Below are 22,891 nucleotides of genomic sequence, written 5' to 3' on the forward strand. Positions count from 1 at the left end.
AAAAATTTACATAATAAATCTATATTTTTGTCAGATCATCGATAAATCATTCAATTGAAAACACATTGAATTAATTTTATTCAGATTATCAATAAATAGTATATTGTGTTTCTTCAAGATAATTTACAACAAATATATGATTCTAACATGAATCAAATCAATATTTTTCAAAAATATTATTACATCATAAATCTTACATTAGATTCTCTAAGAATATTGACAAATATTAAATATTATATCAATATTCATAATATTCTTTTTGAATATTGAAAAATCTCTGAATCGTAAATCAATATTCTCAAAGAATATTTACAAATCTTATATACTATATCAATAATTTTCAAGAATATTGATAAATATTATATTGTGCAACAATCTCCTTAAAATTATTTAAGATCAATAATTTTCAAGATATTGACAGATATTAGGTGTTAATCAATATTTTCAGGAATATATAAATCTATATTTTTCGGAAATATTTAAAAATTTAGATGTTGATCTACATTCTTCAGGAATATGGATATATTTAAAAATATTAGATCTTTAATTAATGTTCTTCGGGAATATTTAAAAGTCTTAAATCTTGATCTATATTTTCAGCAATATTCTTCAAAAATATTTACAACTCTTAGATCTCAAATCTTCATGGTTTTGGCTAGACTACGGTATAAAACTAGAGTAGGTCTCTTGTGAGACGATCTTACGAATCTTTATATTTGAGACGGGTTAACCTTACCAATATTCACAATAAAAAGTAATATTCTTAGCATAAAAAGTAATGTTTTTTCATGGATGACCCAAATAAGAAATATGTCTCACAAAATACGACTCGTGAGACCGTCTCACACAAGTTTTTGCCATAAAACTATACTGTAGTATGAGCATCAATATAAATCTAAAAATTGTGCTATTTTAGGTGCATAACATAAACTCTAAATTGTGCTGCTTTTAGAGCGTCAATTGTTATATATCATAAAATATAATATTTTCAATAATAGGTTTTACTCTTTCGGAGCAACTTGAAATATAAAGAATTAGTATTGATAACGTGTTATAAATTTAATAGAAAATAAGAAGAGAGAAAAGTGAGTTTAGATAATGACGTCAAACTATTTCATTCATAACTAAAAATACCTGTTTATAAAGTATAGTTAAATGATACGAATTTATAGATTAAGATATCTATCTTGACATTCATATATATTTAAAATCATAACGTAAACCGTGTTATTTTATTTATTTTTTGAAATTAATAAAACATTTTATTTGATAGTGCAGAATGGAGAAGTTCCTAAATGTTTGGGAAACCTAATCCAACTATTAGGATATCATCAATAAAAAAAAACATTACAAAATTCTTTTTTAAAAATAAGTCTATTTAGCAAATCAATTATATTTTAATGCTATTTCTTTAGCTTGTACCTTTTCATTTTAAAATGATTATTTTGTTTCTTATTGGCATCTTATGCATTAATGACATGTTTATTTACTCTTTTTTTTTTAAAAAAAAACCTTTTCAATTATTGACTAATTTATTGTTTTTAGACATCTAATATATCAGGATGTTGAAACTAAATGTCAAATTTAGAAATATAATAAACTTGTTTTTTAGAAGTTAGATTTTAAATGTTTACTCATATTTAATAAAGAGTATGTCTCTTGTGAGACGGTCTCACGAATCTTTATCAGTGAGACGGGTCAACCATACCGACATTCACAATATAAAGTAATATTTTTTCATCAGATAAGGTATCTGTCTCACAAAATACGACCCCTGAGACCGTCTCACACAAATTTTTGCTTTTAATATAAAAAACCAAATAATAAGATAAAAGAGGAAATTATTGTCAATGGGGGAATATAAAAAAAATATGATAAATATAATGCAACTCGTTTAGACACTAGTTTTTACTTTTTATGCTAAGAATATTACTTTGTATTGTGAATATCGGTAGGGTTGACCCGTTTCACAGATAAAGATTCGTGAGACCGTCTCACAAGAGACCTACTCTATGATAGAAAAAGAATATTAATTGGTTAAATATTTTTTGAATTATCGACTAAATGTATATCATGCAACCAGTAGTAACACTGTTAATTTTGGACTTCGGAAGACGGCTGTTATTTTTCAATAAAACAATCACAAAAAAAAAAATTTTGTTTAATTTTCTAAATAAAATTCTTGAATTTTTCTTTTGATTCTCCTGACCTGAATTGTGAAGTGACTTGCTAACTTATTGCACGTTCAAAGGTCGTTTAAGTCAAACCATGGTGTGCAGTGCACGTCTATCAAAATGAATATTAGGTCAAAGTTCATGGAAAATTATATATTAATCCTATCAAATATGTTATAAAACTTCATCCTAAGTTTCTCGTGAATGTTATGTATATACGTATACATATACATAGTTTTGATATACTGCATATTCACTATGCACATTTATGTAAGCACCGATGAGTTAATACTCACTTATTGAATATGATCAAACACAGAAAAATTGTATAACCAATAATGAGTGACAGCACATCGATGCTCACATAAGAAGTTTTTTGGCCAATTAACCCTAAAAGTAAAATTAGTCTCCTGTTTGATCTCTGATATATAATAATTAAAATATCCAAATACCTAGAAATAAATAAACCTTGATTCTTGCATTATTTTATGGTTGAAGCTAACGGCTGACACATCCTTCCCTAGATGTTAATGAATATAACCGAAAGTCAAGAAACATTTAATAAAATTGTACAAACCTAACAATATATATATATTTTTTTAAAAAAATGTCAACTAATATACTAGATTATTGCATGGCTCGTGCCATGATTTCGAATTAAAGTTCTTGCTTGTCATTCCTCCGATTTTTTGAATAAAACTTCATCAAAGTTACCAAATGGGATCAGAACTGTACTGCATATTTCTTGTGTCATTAGCTAGTGAATCAGGATCCCGACAGTAAAGTGTTCTTGCAAGAACATAAAGGCTATTATTTCATGGTAAAGTTTGCAGAAGAATTCACAGCAGAGGGAACTGGTTCGATTTCAAACGGTAACCACCGTTCAAAAAGTGTATATAAAGAGTATGCATCTCTCTCTGTTTGCTATTTGTGTAGACAAATTTTTAATTCAAATTTCATTTTTATCCATCTCCCGATCTTTTCAATTTCACTTTTCAAAGAAGCTTTGGTGTGTGCTTCGAATAATTATTCCAAGTTCTGATGTTAAAAATGACGTATGCTCTTTTTTTTTTTTTTGATAAAGATCTTGAATTAAGGAGGATTTGTAGCTTTTTTCCTATTTTATCTGTTTGCTTTTTCTAAGTAGGAATTTATGCCAGAATCTTGCGTAATATATACCATAACAAGTGATTTTTCTAGCTCTTAACCAAATTATACATTTCGCATTGCAGATTCTTGTCCAAGACATAGACATGCTAAAAAATCAAGAAATAGACAGCATCTCTTCAAAGTATGATGAGATTGATGATATGGGGTTCCAGTTTTCATCTTCTGCTGATCAATCATTCACCGAAATTACGAGTAATTCGATCTTGAGCGGCGATTCTTTCGCCTACTGCAGGACTGATTCAGAGACATCAGCATTCTCCGGTCTGGCCGATGAAATTAGCTCTTCTGAGACAGATTCTCCCCTTTTCTGGAAAGGCCTCAAGTCCCCAGATGGAACGGCACTTTCAAGATTCAGCGTGAGAAAGCACAACATTGGAATTTTGGATGATGAAACACAAGGTTTAGGTGAAGTATTTCTCTTTCTCGTATAAATTTTCGTTGAAATCACCAGTGTGTTTTGATCACATGACAAGTGTGCATGAGCTGGAGCTTTTGGAATTTACAGGTTTTGAATTGATGAAGGAGAGATTCGCCAAGCTATTGCTAGGGGAAGATATGTCTGGGAGTGGTAAAGGGGAGTCCATTGCTCTCACCATCTCAAATGCCATAACCAACTTCTACGGTAAATCTTGAAAATAGAGTACTGATCTAGGTGTCCTTATAACCACTGGATCATATACAGCGCATCTAATGACTAATGAATGTCATGCGGCACTTGGAAATGATCCGACGACTATGGATCACCGGGAAACACACAACGAGTTCTTTCTACTACATTTTATCCATAATTTTAGTCTGATCTCAATATAACTTTGTTTACGATGCAGCTTCGATATTTGGTCAGCATCAAAGATTAGAGCCTTTGAATCTTGAGAAGAAGTTGATGTGGAAGAGAGAAATGAATTGCCTGTTATCTGTCTGTGATCATATAGTAGAATTTAGTCCAACACTGCAGAATTTAAAAGATGGGACTACTTTGGAGGTGAAATTCATTCTTTTTCCCCATTTTTAGACCATTTTCTTTCTTTTAGCAAATCAAGAAAATGCTGCTTACAGGTGATGACAAGCAGGCCAAGACCAGACATTTACATCAACCTTCCTGCATTAAAAAAACTTGACGCGATGCTCCTAGTAAGGAAAAAAGTTCCCTCCGTCTTCATTTCCTTTTTTCCGAGAGAGATGAATAATGAAGGGAAATTTTTGGCATGAAACAGGATATATTGGCCAGTTTTGAGGATACTGAGTTCTGGTATGCAGATCAGGGCAGGATATCAGGAAACTCGGCGCATTCGGGGTCTTTTAGAAGAATACTTCAACCCCGGCCTCAACGAAAAGAAGGAAAATGGTGGTTGCCTGTTCCTTGTATTTCACCAGAAGGGCTATCTGAGAAATCCAAGAAACATTTAAGACAAAAGCGCGATTTTGCTAACCAAATCCACAAGGCTGCAATGGCTATAAACACCGGCATTATTGCTGAAATGCAGGTTCCAGAACCATATTTGGATTCTCTTCCTAAGGTAAATTTGAGATGAAACTCTAAACGGTCGTGCTAAAGGGAAAGTAGAAACTTCTGTAAAACTAGTTTATTTTGTCTGTTAATGTGATTCTAGAGCGGGAAAGCGAGCATAGGAGATACAATCTACAACTATATGTACAACACACGGAAGTTTTCGGCTGATCATCTTCTTGACTCACTCGGTATAAACTCGGAACGTGAAGCCCTAGAACTGGCAGACAAGATCGAAGCCTCTATGTACACATGGCGTCGTAAAATGTGGGTGGCTCACTCGAAATCATCCTGGGGTGTGGTTAAGGATCTCGTATCCGACATAGATCGATGTGACAAGAATCATCTTTTAGCAGACAGGGCAAATACCTTACTTTTCTGTTTGAAGCAAAGATATCCTGAACTTTCACAAACTACATTGGATTCAAGTAAAATCCAATACAACAAGGCACGTACTGGAAAGTGATATGAATGTTCTCGATTCCTTAACTCGAAAATTGATTTCATGCTTGATGTTTGAATATGCTAATGCAGGATATAGGACAAGCAGTGTTGGAAAGCTATTCCAGAGTATTAGAAAGCTTAGCATTCAACATTGTTGCCTGGATTGAGGATGTTCTTTACGTAGATCATAAGACCATGACAAAACAAGAGCAAGGAACTGGAAACCCGTGCTTGGTCTAATCCATCGAGGGAGGCAATCACCTCACAGATTTTTAAGTCGTCATCTACAAACAAGAGTGACTATCTTGAAAGGCGAAAGCCCCTTAAAGAACATGAGAATATCAGAGATATATACGTATATCAGAGAAAATATTAGCTTCTTTCATTTTTTAACCTTTTCGTGCACTGGAATCTCATGTTTTACTGTCATCTCTTATAATAATCCCGAATCGTTTAAATTCATGAATCGCACGCGTGTTGAATGTATCCATTTTTCATTCTTTACTCCAATTCTCAGAAAGAAGATGAGTATACCGGTTGACAATAATATTTTTTTTCAAAACTATCCCTGGCAATGCATTGATATAACTAATAATTTTTTGTGTCGACAATCCTCTCTACATGTCATAATGATCCTCTGCGAGGTAAGTTCGTGTACTAAAGACGAGCTCAAAATCTTTTTGAAACCGAATTGAATTGATTTCAAGAAATATTACTTAAGACTGTATAACGATCCACAAAAAATGAAACGCAGCAAAACTCTTATGGTAAAACTCGAACAATGATCTCGAGTTGAATACACGAACCACATTGAAGATTGATATTGTTTGGTCTAGACTCTAGAGGGTCAATGTCGCTTGGATCTGGTCCACCTCTACAGAGTCGATTTTCGGAAGATAGGATATTTCACTATAAAATTGGTCAAAAAACTCTTGACCTATACGAAATGTGAGCATTACTTATGGATTCAGAGGTACCTTTTTATGACGGCAAATCATAAAAATTTGACGTGGATTTTATCATTTGATCATTTATGTGACTTAAGTGGTGCGAGCCTAAAGATTGGTCCTTTTTCCTGCATCTATAGTTATGCTTTATATGATGTCGCTTTGCTCCAGGGAGATTTAGTACAAACGATGCAAAGTACAAGTTTCACGTACCCCGCTGCCCATTTCTCGATGCTTCCCTGCCAGATTTCATACTTTGTCACAGTAGGTTGTTAGGTCCTTCTGTATTTTGTTGCTTCCGTTTCGTGCTCACGTTTCAAAACTCATCTGGTTGCTTATAACTGCAGTGCAAAAGTTAAATTCATGTTTCTCTCCCTAAACTTACGAGATTGTGAGATTTTTCAGATATATATCCAACCCGTACTGGACTCACGAGCATCAAACCAAACAGAGAGATCATCAAGAAGCCACAATTCATAACTAAGAGACTAATTGTAGCAAAATATAGCTGAGTATGGAAGAAGCTACAAATTATACCTGGTATACATTAGACTCAGCTCAAAGAAAAGGAAAACCCTTATCTATATATATACAACCACCTCTGAATTGTGGCAAGAATTACAGTTCAGAATCATGAAAGACAAAGGGTTAGTGATGAGCAGTACCCGAAATCCCACACCCAGGAAATCCAGGAAAATGTAATAATTCAGATGCCGCCGCCCCCATTAACAAGGAGCCTTGCAGCAGCACCCGGGTGGATGGGCCACCAATGCCACGCCCCAACACCCCCCTCTCACACCCTGAGTGCCATGGCCGGAAGATGTGCGTGAAACATGAGGGGTCTCTCAGTTGGCGACCTGGGGAAACTTTCTCGCAAAACAATTCAAAAATGATTTTTAGTTGAATCAGCTGTCTTCATCTATTGTTCCAATATACGTGAGATCTGTCCTCCTCATTCTCACTGCCCCCCTGAGCCAATTGGACGCCTTTAAGTTAGTATGATCAGTGCCACTGATTACAGCAGAGCCGGCCGAAGGCTGGCTTGATCCAGCTCCATCCTCTAACAGGATCCATCTATCAATCTCCATTTCAAGGTCTTGGTGCAATGACTGCAGATGGGACTTCACATTTGGGACGGAACGACTTGGCAAGACTGTATTCCTCTGAGGTGGGCTTGGATTACTACGATTTATCGATGTTACTGGATGGCTGGGCTGTAGAAAAGCAACAGTATCGGATGGAACTGATGGGGGTTGGCAAGAGATTGAACATTCAACAGAGGGATGAAGAATCGGCATGGCAGTTTGAATGCGCCACCGAATGGTCTGTGGTAATTCCATGCGATCCAAGTCATTCTGCATCAATACAAGACAAAGAAGGCTCACCGTCCTAGGACATGAGTTGTAACTCTTACAATAATACATAAATATTCGACCCACGAATTATAGTGACCTGTTGAGATAAGCTTGCGCTACAAGAAAACAGTAGGTCTCAACAGTAGTGACAATGAATCAAGCTAACTCAAATTTACCCAATTTGTACTCAGAAATTATTCAACTTGAATCAAGCCCTGATATTTTATGATATATTTGTTAACCGAATTTGAGAGCAATTTTTGTTCAATAGCTTGCAGGTTTCATATACTTATTAATTATTAATAATAAATAACATATTTAAGATAGAACGAGCAATATTTCAAGTTTTACATCTCAATAATTATGGATATAGTCATAACAAATCAAGCTTGAATCCGAAATCTAAGCCAAGTTCAAGCACAAATAAGTCTTTTTTGGGTTTCGGGCAGAGCTTCGAACTCAAATATGAATAAAAATACAGTAGCATCAGTTCCACTCAATGCATTTGCTTCCCTAGCACTTGAACACAATTAACAATTGGAGGGAAATCAGAAAGAACACTAAATAATTGGTAGGTTAAATAATGGCGTACCTGCATGCTTTGAGCAGCTTCACGATCAAAAACAGCATACTCCTTACTGCATTCAATAAATTTGGATTCAGACTTCAACCTCAACCAGCTTGGTTGGTGGCTGCTCAGCAGCACATGTAGCACTAACAGTAAACAATCAAATAAACTATCCCCAGACAGAAGTACAGCAGCAGTTGATGAAATCTCCATAAAAGAGTCGACATCTCTTTTAGATGAAACCAAAGAAGGATTAACAAAATGACCGGCATCTTCATGCACAACCCTGCTTCCAAGGAGGCGTAAAATCACTGGAGCAAGGGTGTATCTCATATTACGTCCTGAAGGCTCCCTGAAAAAATAACGTAAGAGATCGGGTTAGATAATTAGCCATGCAAATAAGTAAGAAAAACATAGTTTTACCGAAAATACAAGAAAAATCAACAATGTCTACCCACAGAACACAATTGTTTCAGAAAGAAAATTGGAAAATCAAGGGTCACCCACTTCATCAATGCTGAACACATCCAGTATGCATTGCACAGTGGATGTGTGTCTTATGACCGACCTATGTAAATCCTGGGTTCTGTTGTATCCTTTCTACACTACATTTTTATTTTCTATTCAAATTTCAAAACAAATAAAAACTAATATTACCTGTCACTGCAAATAAGAGGCAGTAATCTGAGAAGGAACTGCAATCGCAACGTCAAGGAGGCTCGCAATGCCGCGGGAGAAGGTGGAACAGTATCAGCTGATCCAGTTGATTGTCTAGATATTCCAGGACTGCCACTTTTCCCACTCTTCCGGGTGCTACTTTTATTTGCAGGACTTCCTATTGCAGGAATGGGCACTGAAGCTTGCTTTCCAATGCCACGAGTAACTGCATTTATTTGTTGTTCAATATTACTCATCTGCTTGATCATTTCACTCGCAAAATTACTACGCAAATCATCAGAGCCTTGATCCAAACATGGGAGAACTAGTTCGATAAGAGCTCTCTCAGTCACGTGCTGCTGACTGACAATAAAGCCTTCAACATCCAAAATACCCGGTCCTTTTCCAAACTGATTAAAGTCAGATCCATCATCTACCACTTCTCCTTCTTCAATGGCGCCAGCTTCAGATTTCCATTTTTCTGCTCTTTTGATCACTGGATTTGAATCAGAAGGACACCATCCCCATGGCCTCCAGAACTGGGGCTTCATACAGGGTTCTTTCAGCTCAGCAGCAATATTTATTACTTTCTGTCGAATTGATTTTTTCCCATACAGAACTTCCCAGCCTCTTAACAACCATTTTGCCTGTGAGAGCATTGAATCCTCCAGTGACTTCCCCAAAAGATGGACAACCTCGGAGAATAAGGGTGCAGCATCAGGCCTGACCAATAACCTGGTGAGGATGATTTGGACAAAATTGCTCTCATTCTCAGAAGCAGCATGTTTATCAGAACCAGATGAGAAAGATCTTATAGCCTCCATCAAGGGGATGTCATTCTCCATCTTTTCATTGATAGCCTGTTCATTTAGCAGAAGCCTGAGCTCAACCCACTGCCAATGAAATCTAGCAGGTTGAAGGGTATCCAAAACATGTACAAGTTTGCCCATAAGCTTTTTCACATTGTCAGCACAAAGTTTTTTCAACTCACCTTGACCAGAGATCCAATTCCCATCATCCAATTTGATTACAGGCTGCGGCATTTTACAATCTATGAGGGCATCCAGAAAAAGCCTAGGACGGAGAGGGACCAAGGCAGCAAATTTCAAACTTATGTCTGAACCAATAGATTCTATCACAGACACAAATTCAGAGACAAGGGTATCCGCATATATGAGATTATATAACCCACAAGTGTCCCTAAGACATATATCACGAAAAGGCAGGTGCTTTATGGCATCACTCATAGTGACAGACATGGATTGATAAAGCTGATGAAGATCTTCACGTACTCCAATGCTAACATCCAGGATGGGTCTCCATATCACAAATGAAAATATGGAAAAGGCTGGAGGAAAAACCAAGTTCACAGGTAATGTCCGTTGCATTCTGGACAGGGCTACAATTGAGGCTTCACCCAAGAGCTCAACAACGAATCCATCTGAAACAGTTCTGCAGTTCCCCACAAGCACCCTAAACCAGTTGACAGAAACTTCAGTCAAATTTTCCACCTTTGAAACACCCGTCGAGCGTGCATTTCCATTCGCATTGGATTTCAAACTCCTTGCAAACTGAATTAGATCCAGCCCTTCCTTCAATTTGAAGAGGGAAACCATTCTCTCCAGGCTAGCAACTCCTTGAAGAATTGCTCCAATAATGAGTGCAGAAACAGCAGCTGTAGTTCTCGCAGTTCTTCCAAGAATCCCTTTATTAAAATGGTTTGCACTTTCATTGGTTAAATTTGCGTCAAAGTCATGGGCCTCAGGAGACAGCTGAATATGGCTACGAGGAGCTTTTCCAGGGGCAAAAGCTTGCACGAGAACTGAGGAAGCTTCTGTAGCAAGAGCAACCTCAAAGACACGGCTTTGACGGTCCCCGAGTGCTTCCTTCAATATGCATAGGCATGTGATATGTACACGTAAAAGCCGTCGAGCAACATGTAGTGGACTAGAAGAGGAAGGAGCATTTAAGTGATTATTGTTAGCCCCTAGATCAGGAATTCTAGCAATCGATTGTCCAACGTTATTAACAATTGCTGCAATAGCAGATGACACCAGTGAAGGGTCGCCTTCCTGTGCAGCTCCACCAGTTTGTCTCATGCAGTCCATCAAGCCCATCACTAATTGTTGAGCTATCTTATGGCCATCATCCCACTTCTCCACGCTAGAATTCTTGTTTGTCCCAGGTCCAAAAGGCTTTCTATCTTTGTTGTAAAAGTAGTGAGAAGATTCATTTACAATTCTTTGTGCAATCTCTTTCATGCTCAACCCAACTCTAGACAGTCGAACACCAGTTATCTTTTGCCGGAAATAATCATCAAGATCTTCCACACCATTGGGGACTCCAAGGGGGAAACTAAAGTCCCCTTCTAAAGATCTTCCAGATTCAAGTTCAGAACCAAGTCTTTTATCACAAGAAGATTTGAAGGTCTTCTCCCATTCAATGACACTACCTACATTGCTATACTTTCTCAAAAGATAACGTGCATAAGCTAAAGTTGGTGAACCAGAAAGCCGGCCATTAGATGCCAAGACAGAAGCACTACGATCCATTGTGGCAGACAAGGTTTCAGGTATAAGATCGGCCGCAACAATTATATTCTCATACCTGAACCAGAGGAATAAATAAATCGGTGAGATGGAGAAAGATCAATGACTGTAGCCACAGACAATGAAGAATGACTTTATTTTCAAAAAGGAAGTAGAGCGAAGAGATCAATTACTGTAGCCACATAGACAATGAAGAATGACTTTCTTTCAAAAAGGAAGTAGAGTGAACGATGAGAAACAAATATAGCCATTTGTTTGAAGGAGTAATAATATTGAGTTAAAAAAACAATTTCACATGATTTATAAATACATGTCACAGGATATTTAAAAGTTAAAAAATAAAGATGAAACCCACATTCCAAATATTGTACAACTTGCTGCTGAAAAAGATGTACTCTTCCTGAACAACTACTTCATTCTCACTCCTTCAGCTTTCAAAATAGGAGTTGTGTAATCTTCTTAAACACTATATTTGGTTTCTGAGAAATGGAAAGCAAGTAAACGAAGAATAATTTCCTCCATTGGGACTCTCAAAAAAATATATGGATTTGAGGCTAAGGTATAAGCAGGGCTACGTTAAGGCAAACACCAACCTATACCTCCAACTTCACAATTCGAACAGGTTTCCCCTTAATTTTAGTTGTTGTTTTCTCTTAACGAAGCTTCCATCTCCAATTCCAACACACCCGTGACCCAAGGTAAAATCTTCACTAATTTCCTCAAAATAAGCTCTCTGCCAAGAGTTCATGTACTTTAAGTATTTGAAAATAGCCAGTCCTAAAAATTCCTTGAAATTTTGAATGGCTAGAGTCAAGACAAAACCATCACGAATTTAAAATATTTAGTCACAGAGACCACCATCTTAAGCTGGTAAATCATTTGGAAAAACTACTGAAAAAAACAACCCAGAAATTTTTGCCAAATACCCAAAGTCCCGATTCATTTGAATGCTTAATGGCAAACAGAGAATTTTCTGGCTGACCTTAATTCATAGTCTACAGAGTTCTAAAAAAATAAAAAATGTTTATAGAGCAATTAAAAAATAGGAAGAAAAAAAGCACGGAAATCCAAAGGAAACCTGCGTATGGATGATAAAAGAAAAGCCTCCCCCACTTCACAAGCATGGTATTCCGTCGCTCTAGTAAGCATCAGAATATTTCTTCCGTGAGTTGTGGTGGTAGAACTAGCATTGCCAGGAACTTTTTGCAACAACCAAAACAGAAATCTTGTTGTTGAAACTAATTCATTACAAACATCCATGATGTATAAAATTGCTGATAGTTCATCTTCACCAAGCCTCCATCGAGTGGAGCATCGATCTTCAGCAGCCTGAAAAGTCCTACCATATTGACCAATCTTGGTTGTAGACTTTTCAGCCTCTTCTATAAGCTGCTTTACAGAAGATATCAACCATACAGCCATTGTCCTTTGCTCTAGAAATCGCATCTGCTTCAGCAGTTTTCCTATTGAAACAACATCTACAGAGTGTGGTTTTCTGGTCCCAGCAACTGATTTTGCCACATCATCAATACCAGTTCTATGGTGTGGGCACCCTATCCTACTTTCACTCACATGGCTCGTGGATGCTCCCTGGCTACCTTCAATTCGGGCAGCAGCTAATTGTGAAAGACTTTGAGTTTTACGGCCAGATTTCTGCCTACCCCTTGATGCCAACTTGACAGGCTTGGGAGGTGGTTCTGCTTTATATGTATCTGTAAATTTCAGACTCTTTCTAACCCACCATAATTCTTCTTCATCTGCTGAATTTGACTGTATGTACCAGCTCTGTTCCTCATTCAATTTTTGTCTCTTCACTCTCCTGCATTCTTCACATCCGGCTATTTCTTCAGTGGTATCTGATTTACTATTTGCCCCAACCGGCTTCTGCAGACTACCTTGAGAACCATCAACTCCAGCTTCTTTCAAGAATGAAGTAGGAAATTGCAATAGTGCAGAGATAGAAGCCTTTAATTCTTCTAGCTTAGTATCATTGTCAACCTTTGCGGTTGATATAGAGGATGATCCCTGAAAACACCATTGATCGATAGAAGATGAAGAAACATTTCCAACTCGTGAACCACGGCGATCCTTTCTTTTCTTTCCAGAACTGTTTAGATCAGCTGTAGTTTTATTGTATCCTGATAGCCTATAAAGTACCAGTCGGCGTTCATTCGAGTACACATTAATTGCCTCCAAAATTTCAGGTGATTCAACAATATAAGCTTCTTTTAAAACTTCCTGTACGTAGGAAGCTGGCAACTGTTTTAAGATTTTGTAGTGTCTCTTACGCCTTTCCAGGTCAGCCATAGGACCATTCCCATCCATTATTCCACTTACAATCAGCTGCCTGACATACACCTGGGGGCTAAAAATACCAGACACCATGCATTCTCTTAACAAAAGTTGCAGTCGCTTAAAACCTTCTCCATTATGCACTTCATGTTGATCAATCCAACACACAATAACATCGTGCAAAGGACCAGGGCTCTCAAAACTACCCAAAAAATCTTTTCTTGTCTGATCGCAGCAATGATATTTTTGCATATTACTCGCCTTTAATTTTAGAAGTCGTATAGCCAAAAATATCTGAGAGAAGTCTTTTCTACCAGAGAATTTCAATCCACAAGGAGGCACAGTACGAAAATCCCGAAATTCACAAGTTGCCCACTCACAAATGAAGAAAACAGAACAGAGTAATGATGAATTCACTGCACCAATATATTTCAGTGACATATGCAAACAGGGACTCACTTCTGCAAGCCATCGTTCAGCAACAGGTCCATCCCAAAGATTTTCAAAGACCAGCTTGTAAGAAACTCCAATATCTCCATGCAAGAGAGCTTGGTCCAATAGCTGCAAGTCTTTAGCCGCATTATGACCAGGATGATTTGGTCTGGCAGTTCTAGATAGGGTCTCGGCACGTTTTTTAATAGATGACACAATACCATGAAAGGAAAAGGATTCCACGTGAACTTCTGGATTTTTGTCTTTATGAACTCTAGCAACTTCAATTTTCCCATCCCTCAGCTTTCCAGCATCTTTGGTTATTCTTGATAAGTAACTTCCATAATTTACCATATGACTTATCACATTCGTTGGCAAAGGAAAACAATCCAATGCAACAAAAGAATCGGGTACAGCTAAGATTAAATATCGAAGCATCTCAACAACAGCAGAAAGAGTATATGCCTGCCGAGAATTCTCGACCAGATCAGAACCTCCAGGAGAAGGCTCTCGGATGAAATGAACAGCTATCCCCACCAAAGTGCGCACATAAATCTGAGATAAAACAACTGTTTCTATCACCCCATATATTATGGGCAACAACAACTGCAGGACACCTAGCAATTCCTTTTCCTGCAGTAACATGATTTAACACATTAAAACCTAGAGAAAACAAATTCAACACGAGCCAAATATAGGTAGTAAATATTTCCCAAACATCAAAAACAAACAGGGAAGGAGCTATACCTGTAGTTGATTGAGGACCCAATCAATAATAAGAGAAGGGACAAGCAGTCCTTCAGTGTGATGCCAATGAATAATCCTAACCATGTACCACCATTTTGTATAGAGAGAAGGTTCCTCGCCATCCATGAGTGATGAAATTTGCTGTGCTGACCCAGCGTACACCATTTGTGACGACCGATCATGAAAGTTTACAGATGAATGAGAACTGTTTCTTGTAACAAATTCATCCAAGAGAAGCTGCAAATATTCAATAACATCTTTTGTCCATTGATCCGAACGTGTCAGATGGATTTTGTCATGCAACCCTGAAGAGCTATTGGAAGAGTTCGGGCGAACCTTCATGATTAAAACATATCCCATTTTTCAATGTCGTAAAAGACGACTAAGTAAAAGAAAAATCTTGCAATTATTGTTTCCCTTAACAAAGAATCCATACCTGATTGAGGTAGGTTATTTTGATGAACCAAGTTGCTCTCAGTAATGGAACGTTATTTCTAATAAGAACTTCAAAAAGTGATTTCTTTCTATAACCATGAGGAACATGGTCAGCCAACACACGCAATCTTTTATGTGGTTGAGATAAACCCTGGAAAAGGACTCAAATGTTATATCAAAACTGCTTTGCTTGACATTTCAAAATCACAAGAAGCATAACTAGGCAGTGGAAAAGAAACACGTAATATCAACATGTAATTTCAACTTGCAAACAAGGTTTAACAATTAAAAACATATGCATGAATAAACAAACCAGTAAGTTCAATGATAAGCATTTAAGAAGTTCCCGGGTAATTTGATACACAGTGAAATAGAATCAGCAGTAAGTACTATTAGAAAAAGGAGGCCTAGTCTGCCAGAAAGTCCTACTTAAATCTCCATCACTCCCAAGACTAACATCATGCGCAAGACAACAAGCTACAAAAGTACATAGCTAACTGACCAACACACTTAGATAGAATGGTATGGTGCTAATCTAAACAAGTAGAAAATAAAAAAGATGGAGACTTGAAATGTCTCGGGTTTAAATTTAGTGTCTACTTTGGATCAATACTAATGATCAATATTTGAACACCAATACACAGCAATTTTATAATGATAATAGCTAGAAAAGAAAATTCATCACCCATAAAACTAGAAATCAACAACACGAGCATAATCTAATTTTGGGAATGTATATCACAGCTCCTATCATATGCGCCAATGGGGCTAAGTTATAAAGCGTATTTTAGCATCATGCACCAACTACAAGGGCATCTTTCTGCCTTTGGGTGTCTTGAGTGCCATGCTATAAAGCATATTTTGAAGTCGTGAAAGAGTTCAATAATCAACTTTCCATTCAAGAGCAATGCATGATGCACTGAATAATTCAAGCGAATACAATTTTGTTCTTTAACCAGAATAGAATAAAAGCAGTCATATAAGTAAATCGCAAATCATACAGATGCTCAATTTGCCCAAATGTTGTGAAGTACTTGCTAGCAAAAGTTTGATCATTAAATTATTGCTTCCATACTTTTCAACTAACATGTTCGCAACAGTGCCATCCAAAATTAGAGAACATTTTACAGAATAAGAATAGAATGAATAAATCAAAACATACAGCAATTTCACACATTAAATAAAGCATACAAACCTCAATCCATTTCTTCCGGATGTCCTCCCCATATGATCTTTGCTCAGGGAAGATGCCAGACTTCGTTAATAATGCACCAGAAAGTGGAACACCATAAACTTGACCAGCCTGCACAGATCACATGAAGCACAAATGTGTAAAATTATTGTATAAGTATTCAATGAAATGGAAAAAGATTTGTCTGTCCACTTTGAGGATGAGTGGGGAAGAAGTGAAACACCTTGCGCTTTTGAGCACGAGACTCGTTGATGGCTCTGTGACATTTTCTAATGGTCTGCATATAAATTTAGAATTTCATAGTTCAATCCAACCGAAATTACCATATGAAAGCAAATAACAAGCGTGCTCATCAGGTCATTGCATATACCAAACAACAAGGGGTTCCTTCTTGTTCATATTTTATTTCATTACCTCTTTGCTTTTAACGATAATAGACTTTGTAAAAGCAGCAACCTGTGATAGTGAAATTTCTCTGGCTTCCTGATTCAGTTCAACCGCAGAAACTAAATGTGAGTATAAATGAAGAAAAAAACAAGGAGAGACTTAATGTGAGCAAAGGAGTTGCAAAAATTACATCGAGTCCTTCAACCGTCTCTCTGTAACCAGATTGCACATACTCCCTGGTAAGTGCCTCCTCAGGACGATTTGGAGATTGTGGATGGAAGTCAGGTGGCCCAAGACTTTAAATATCAAATAAAAGCAAAAAAAAATTATTTGCCCATGCAAAAGTGAAAATGTGAGGAGTTACCGAAAGAAGCCATGTTACTTGGAACTTACCGTGAATTCAATTGTTCTTTATCACACCTCAACCTATAAGGTGCAAGTTGTGATGAGCGCCTATAAAAAAAAATAAACATCTTATTCACGGGTGAAATAAATGATTTGATAAAAGTCGTGACTTCACCAGCCAATACTCACACAGAGAGAATTATCAAACTTAAGATGTGACTTTGACATGTCACCTCTACCAGGTAAACCACCAGATCAACTCCATTACATTTGTTTGAACATAAACTTCCGATACTTAGATATGAAAGCGTGAGTTAACCAGGTAATTGCTTCCATAGCAAACATGCCAGAGTCTGCTAGCATACATTTGGATCACGCATCACTAAGAAAAGGAAAACCATAGCAGCATCTGCTTTTTAAATAAAGGTGAGAACAATTAATCAACAAGAAAAAACTCCTACCACCATGGGAAACTCATACTTTCTATGCAACCCTTCTCAAGTCACCACGACTACTACAATAGTTACCACGTACAAAAGATAGATTTTCCAATTTCAGACAAGGCGATATCCAAATATTTTAGTAACAACATAAAGCGTGAAGCATTTTCAAACTAAAAACAGCTATTAAGACAGATACAAGGATCCGATGGGAATATGTGCACAAATGGAAAAATATTTAATATGATGAATAATTGTTATTAATGGTAAATACAACAAACTTAAAGCACACGTCTGACTCAAGTCAAACCGTCAAAAGGATAAATAGCATTAAGGACGATAAAATATCATTCAATTTTCTCAAATAAAGTAACAAAGTTGACTAATCTAATACCCACTGCTTACCAAATCAAGATATGCGCAAAACCCTACCATGCGCATGGAGATTCTAAAAATTCTACAATGCACCCTTCAAACATTTAATAGCATACACAAATAGGAAACTGATAAGCAAATTGAGTGTATTTGCACACAAAAACAGGAATATAAGAATTAAGAACGGTATAAACACGTGTCACAATCTGAGGATGCAGCAGCTTAAACATTCCAAATCTGGCGACTACCAAAAACTTTACTTAATGGTCAAGAAAAACATGTCCCATAATTGGATCACTGATACTTAAATATTTAGTATTCTTTAGTATCGATTTAACACAATTTAGTACCGTTCAACTTGGGGTACCAGGCAACACATGATGCGCCAAAGTCTTGAGAAGGGCAAACAGCAAACAAGAGCTTTGTGATGCCTTTGTTTGTTGCATAATAAATATGTCAAACACTTGTCTACGTGTTTTAGTTAGCATGGCCATGCTGTCTGCTTAAATTTTGGGGTGTGTTTTTAAGTTTTCCGTCAGGTTTTATGATATCCCAATACCGGAATAAGTCACAATAATCTAAAGAAATGCCACTTGCTTGGAGGGAAAAACATTTAAAGAATCAGAAACTCATTACTTGTACACCATAAATTTTAATTGAATCAAATAGAAACCTGTCATCGCCGATGAGAACAATTATTGCTACCGAAATTGCTATGTGTTCGACTTTGACATGACAGCCTAACAACAATGGCGCAGTCGTTTATCCAACTTTCAGCAATTGTCAACTGAGACTTCACTACACATATGTAAATCCATGCACGTGAAGATTCTTGATGTAATTATAGAATTAATTACCTTGAATTCAGAGAAAAGTTGGGAGGGACTGCAGATGGATCAGCACGGGATGTTTCCCTTGCTTGTATCCCACTGATTGCACTGCTATTAACTGCACTGGTGCAGCTACCAGAATGATACCTTTGCATCTCTTGCAACAATTATCTGCATGCTGCCACCAGCATCGAGCTGCAACAAAATATGTGCTGCACAATCTGTGATAGTATTTCCTTCAGAACATAGGATGTTTCAGAGCAAAGTCGCGACAGAACTTATAAGAAAATACAAAGGGAAATGCTGATGGAACGCACAGAAAAAACATGGGCGTCGAAACATAGGTATCGAGAAAAATAGTAGTTTTATATTAATACAAAATATATAATACAGTCTCTTCCCTATAGCATTTGACTGATGCATGGGCATAAAAATTCATCGCATAGACGCTAAAAGTCTGACATCAGGATGAGCGATTTTAACATGAAGCTAATGTGTTGAAGGATCATTGAATTATATATCCTTCGGATGGAGAAAACAGAAAATTATAAAAAGGAGGTTTCATTGAATACGAGAAAGTTGTCTAGTTAACCAAAAAAAAAAGATTTAAAAAACATAAATTGGCCAACTAAATGGGGACACCATGAACAAATCGACGTCATCAAAATGCTTTCTAAATTCTTATTTGTTAATCTAACTGCTTGCTACACCAAGTCCGAAGGAAATTCCTTCTTGATAAATAAATTTAAATACTTCATAACTAATCACTCTGGTATGGAACATATTACAGAATATGCTTCAAATATGAATATAAGAAGACAAAACCAAGGCTTCTTCATTTCAGTTTTGATCAGTGGAAAAACCACTTGAATTTAAGCTCGGAATTTATTATAACGACAAAGAACATTATATTTTCCTCTAACTGAAACACATCGGTTAATGCAAAAGATATCAACCACCTGAAAGTCAAGCAAATTCATGCTACTTCTCCGGCCCCAACTCCGAATTGCCCCAGAAACATGGAGCACTGAAAACATATATAACGAAAATGAAAGCCACTGATTCTCTCTCTCGGCCCCCTCCCTCCACCGCCCACAAAGAACAAAGTTCAAGAACCTTGAATCCGTAACTTTAACATAAACAAGTAAACTGCACCACCTCTACTTCTTAGCGAACCCACATTCATTTAAACTATCACGTAAATTAAACGGAGCCAATCAAAAAAGGGTCACGTGAACTATTACTAACAAAATATTACACTTCCAATTTTCAGCAAGTAGAACAAACCAATCGAAACAATACCCGATAAAGGTAAAACACCGCAACTCCAGAAATTTCCAAATCTGTTTCAGACAATGAGCCCTGAATTTGAACTTCAGGATTTCAAGATTTAGGCTAAGGATCAAATCAACAAAACCGAAAAGCTAGGGTTTTTCACAATATAACTTTGAATTGAGGATTCAGTAGAGGAAATTCGAAGCCGAAAAGGAGAGATTGAGATGTGAGCGTGAAAAAAAAAACAAAAAGTTAATGTGAGATTAGGGATTGAAATCGAGTAGGAATAATCCAATTGTAGAATTGCTAGTGCAAAGTGCAAGTGTTTTTGGTGTATGTATCGATGTATGTATATGCGCAACGTAATAGTTTACGTGTACATACATATATATATGTATATATATATTCAGAGAGAGAGAGAGATACATAGAACGAAGAGTCTTTGTTGAGACTGCAGGGTGGAGCTTTGGGTGGTTGGACTAGTACCGGAGTTTAAGGTTTTTTTTCCCGAAAATCATTAAAAAAAACATTCCATTACAGTTTTATTACTCGAATTTGAAACGTTGATTTGAGTACTTTTTTTGATAATTCCTATACTATAGGATTGAGAAAGTTCGAACTTGAGCTACTTACAGAAAAAAAGTGGGTGAGACCACTTAGATCAAAGTCCGGTCTCACGTTGATTTGAGTTCTATGAAACAACTATTATATTATTATATATAATCAAATTGGTGAAAGATTTAAAAAAACAAAGAGCTGGCACACGCATTGAAGCAGTCAATGTTGTAAGAACTTTTTGATAACTATTTATTATTATGTTATAATAAGTTTTCGTATAATTTTATTTTTAAATAAATTTTTTCATTTGTTATTATTCATATATAATGTATTTTTTTATTTTGTTTTAGGTTTAAAAGTTGGTTTTTGGATGGTTACATACAAGCATCTTTTCATTATTAAATATTGTTTTGAATTTAAAAATATATAACTTTGGATTACTTGAAATATTAAAGATTTAAATACATTTGTTAAACATTTACTAAAAATTAAAAATACTATAAATAAATAATAATAATTTCGTGCCATTTTGATTTAATTACGTTTTATATTTTTTTAAGTGCTGTGGTGTTAATTTATTAAATATTTGAAGACATTCTTATAATTTTAAAATTGCAAACTTAATTTTAAATAATTTAAAACCAAATTGAGATAACTGTAATTTTTCAAGCGTAGCAATCGATAATAATTTGGAGCTAATCATTCTTTCTTTTTTTAAATCAATCTTTCTATTCTTACAATATAATCCAAGATAAGACTTCTACACTAACTCATTTCTAATTGATTTCATCAAGTTTTATTTAAAGTTACAATTTTATTTTTATTATATAACTTTATTGATGAATATTTTTATTCTCTTAAAATGGTATTTCTTTTTAAATAATCGATAATATTTTATTTATATTTTAAAATAAAATCATATTTTTATCTATATTTTTAAATTTTCGATTGCTATAAAACACTTGATAGAAAATTATGAAAAAAATCATTAATTTGAAATAAAAAATTGTTATGTTTAAATAATTAGTCTAACTATATAAGCATGCACTACGTGTAAATAAACTCTAATTATATATGAAAAATTAGTTGAATGTATGTTAAGATTAATTTTTATTAAAAAAAATTAGTCAATCAAAAACGGCTCGACTCGTGAAATAATTTACATATTTTATAATACAAAAATAATAAATTAAAATATACGAATAACCTATTTATTTTACGCCGAGTAATTACAAAACTCAATCCAAATATTGGGGTAAAAAACATGGATGTGTGGGGTCTTGTCATTTGCATCAAGAATTTGTTGGAATTTTTTTTTTACTGTTTGGGCTTTTTCTATTTGAATGAAAATTTGATGAGTATGTTATGAGTTTGTTAACTAGATGGATAGGTGTAGAACGAAGAGTGTCTTACGTAAGAAAATAATTTTAACATGAATGAGTTTATATAGAATTATATTTTGTGAAGATGTAAGAATAATTGGTCAGTAAACTCTCTCTCACGTGTGCTTATGCATGGCTTGATTTGCACCAGAAACGACTTAACTTATGCGTAAGCGTACGAACGCGACTTGACTTTTGTTAATTCCTTCAGGAAGTGAGTCCTTCAAATATCTCTAACAGTCCGTGTATTTTTCAGTTACCTAACATAGTACCTTCATGCTATGTTATTTCTAGTTGCCCTATTGTATTCTGAGAAACAATTGTCCAACTTGTTATTCGAAACACATACCGAAGGAACGAATCTGTTTTAAGGACATCGTACCTTGTACAGGCTTTGGTTTGCTTTATTGTTTTTCTTCAATTGTTCTTGTTCAACTTTTTGTATATGTTAAACCGTATGTTACTTTATTCGTATTTCGAAGATTGAACTATTGACTTGATGAATTGCCTTGAGTTTCTGTTCAATAAATTAATTATGACATCCAAACATATGGTGTTCATCAAGGGATTTCTCTGTGCAGCAATTGTGAGCTTTCCACCTTCTTTCTCCATTGATGACTGCAGTCCGTAATGCTTGCGACCAAGATCCAGGGGCTTGGCTTCTCTTCTATCCCCTGTATGGGTTTACAAGCTCATGATAATTTTGAACACAAAAACTAGATTCCATTATTTTTGCTATTTGTTGACATTAAGTTGATATAATCTATGTTAGGATGTAATAATTGTCTCTACTGAGAGAATGATCGAACTGCGCTGTTTGGGTTGCCGTT

At 35.8% G+C, this 22,891-nt stretch overlaps 2 protein-coding genes across 6 annotated transcripts; one reads left to right on the plus strand and one right to left on the minus strand.

Annotated features, from left to right (window-relative positions):
- The first annotated feature begins 2,820 nt into the window (after positions 1-2,820).
- On the plus strand, positions 2,821-5,799 carry LOC140960303 (rop guanine nucleotide exchange factor 3-like). Of its 4 annotated transcripts, none has more exons than XM_073418529.1 (8): positions 2,821-3,077; positions 3,407-3,749; positions 3,850-3,966; positions 4,172-4,326; positions 4,401-4,475; positions 4,559-4,861; positions 4,955-5,299; positions 5,386-5,799. In XM_073418529.1, exons 2-8 carry the CDS (start codon positions 3,428-3,430, stop codon positions 5,533-5,535), a joined length of 1,467 nt encoding a protein of 488 aa, XP_073274630.1. In that variant the 5' UTR covers positions 2,821-3,077; positions 3,407-3,427; the 3' UTR covers positions 5,536-5,799. The 4 variants fall into 4 exon arrangements, with proteins under 4 accessions (XP_073274630.1, XP_073274651.1, XP_073274637.1 ...); XM_073418550.1 differs by having other exon boundaries at positions 3,407-3,743; XM_073418536.1 differs by having other exon boundaries at positions 2,821-3,046.
- An 899-nt stretch (positions 5,800-6,698) lies between these two features.
- On the minus strand, positions 6,699-20,599 carry LOC140970715 (mediator of RNA polymerase II transcription subunit 12-like). Of its 2 annotated transcripts, none has more exons than XM_073432588.1 (13): positions 20,149-20,599; positions 18,874-19,041; positions 17,250-17,309; positions 17,047-17,152; positions 16,884-16,952; positions 16,693-16,746; positions 16,473-16,580; positions 15,279-15,428; positions 14,843-15,178; positions 12,450-14,728; positions 8,823-11,429; positions 8,190-8,517; positions 6,699-7,597 (listed from the first exon to the last, which is right to left on the minus strand). In XM_073432588.1, the coding sequence occupies exons 2-13, from the start codon at positions 18,999-19,001 to the stop codon at positions 7,148-7,150; spliced, it is 6,675 nt and encodes a 2,224-aa protein (XP_073288689.1). In that variant the 5' UTR covers positions 19,002-19,041; positions 20,149-20,599; the 3' UTR covers positions 6,699-7,147. The 2 variants fall into 2 exon arrangements, with proteins under 2 accessions (XP_073288689.1, XP_073288687.1); XM_073432586.1 differs by having other exon boundaries at positions 18,874-19,067.
- Positions 20,600-22,891: the final 2,292 nt, after the last annotated feature.

This window comes from Primulina huaijiensis, chromosome 2 (genome assembly GCF_012295235.1).
Source record: "Primulina huaijiensis isolate GDHJ02 chromosome 2, ASM1229523v2, whole genome shotgun sequence".
NCBI classification, from domain to species: Eukaryota; Viridiplantae; Streptophyta; class Magnoliopsida; order Lamiales; family Gesneriaceae; genus Primulina; species Primulina huaijiensis.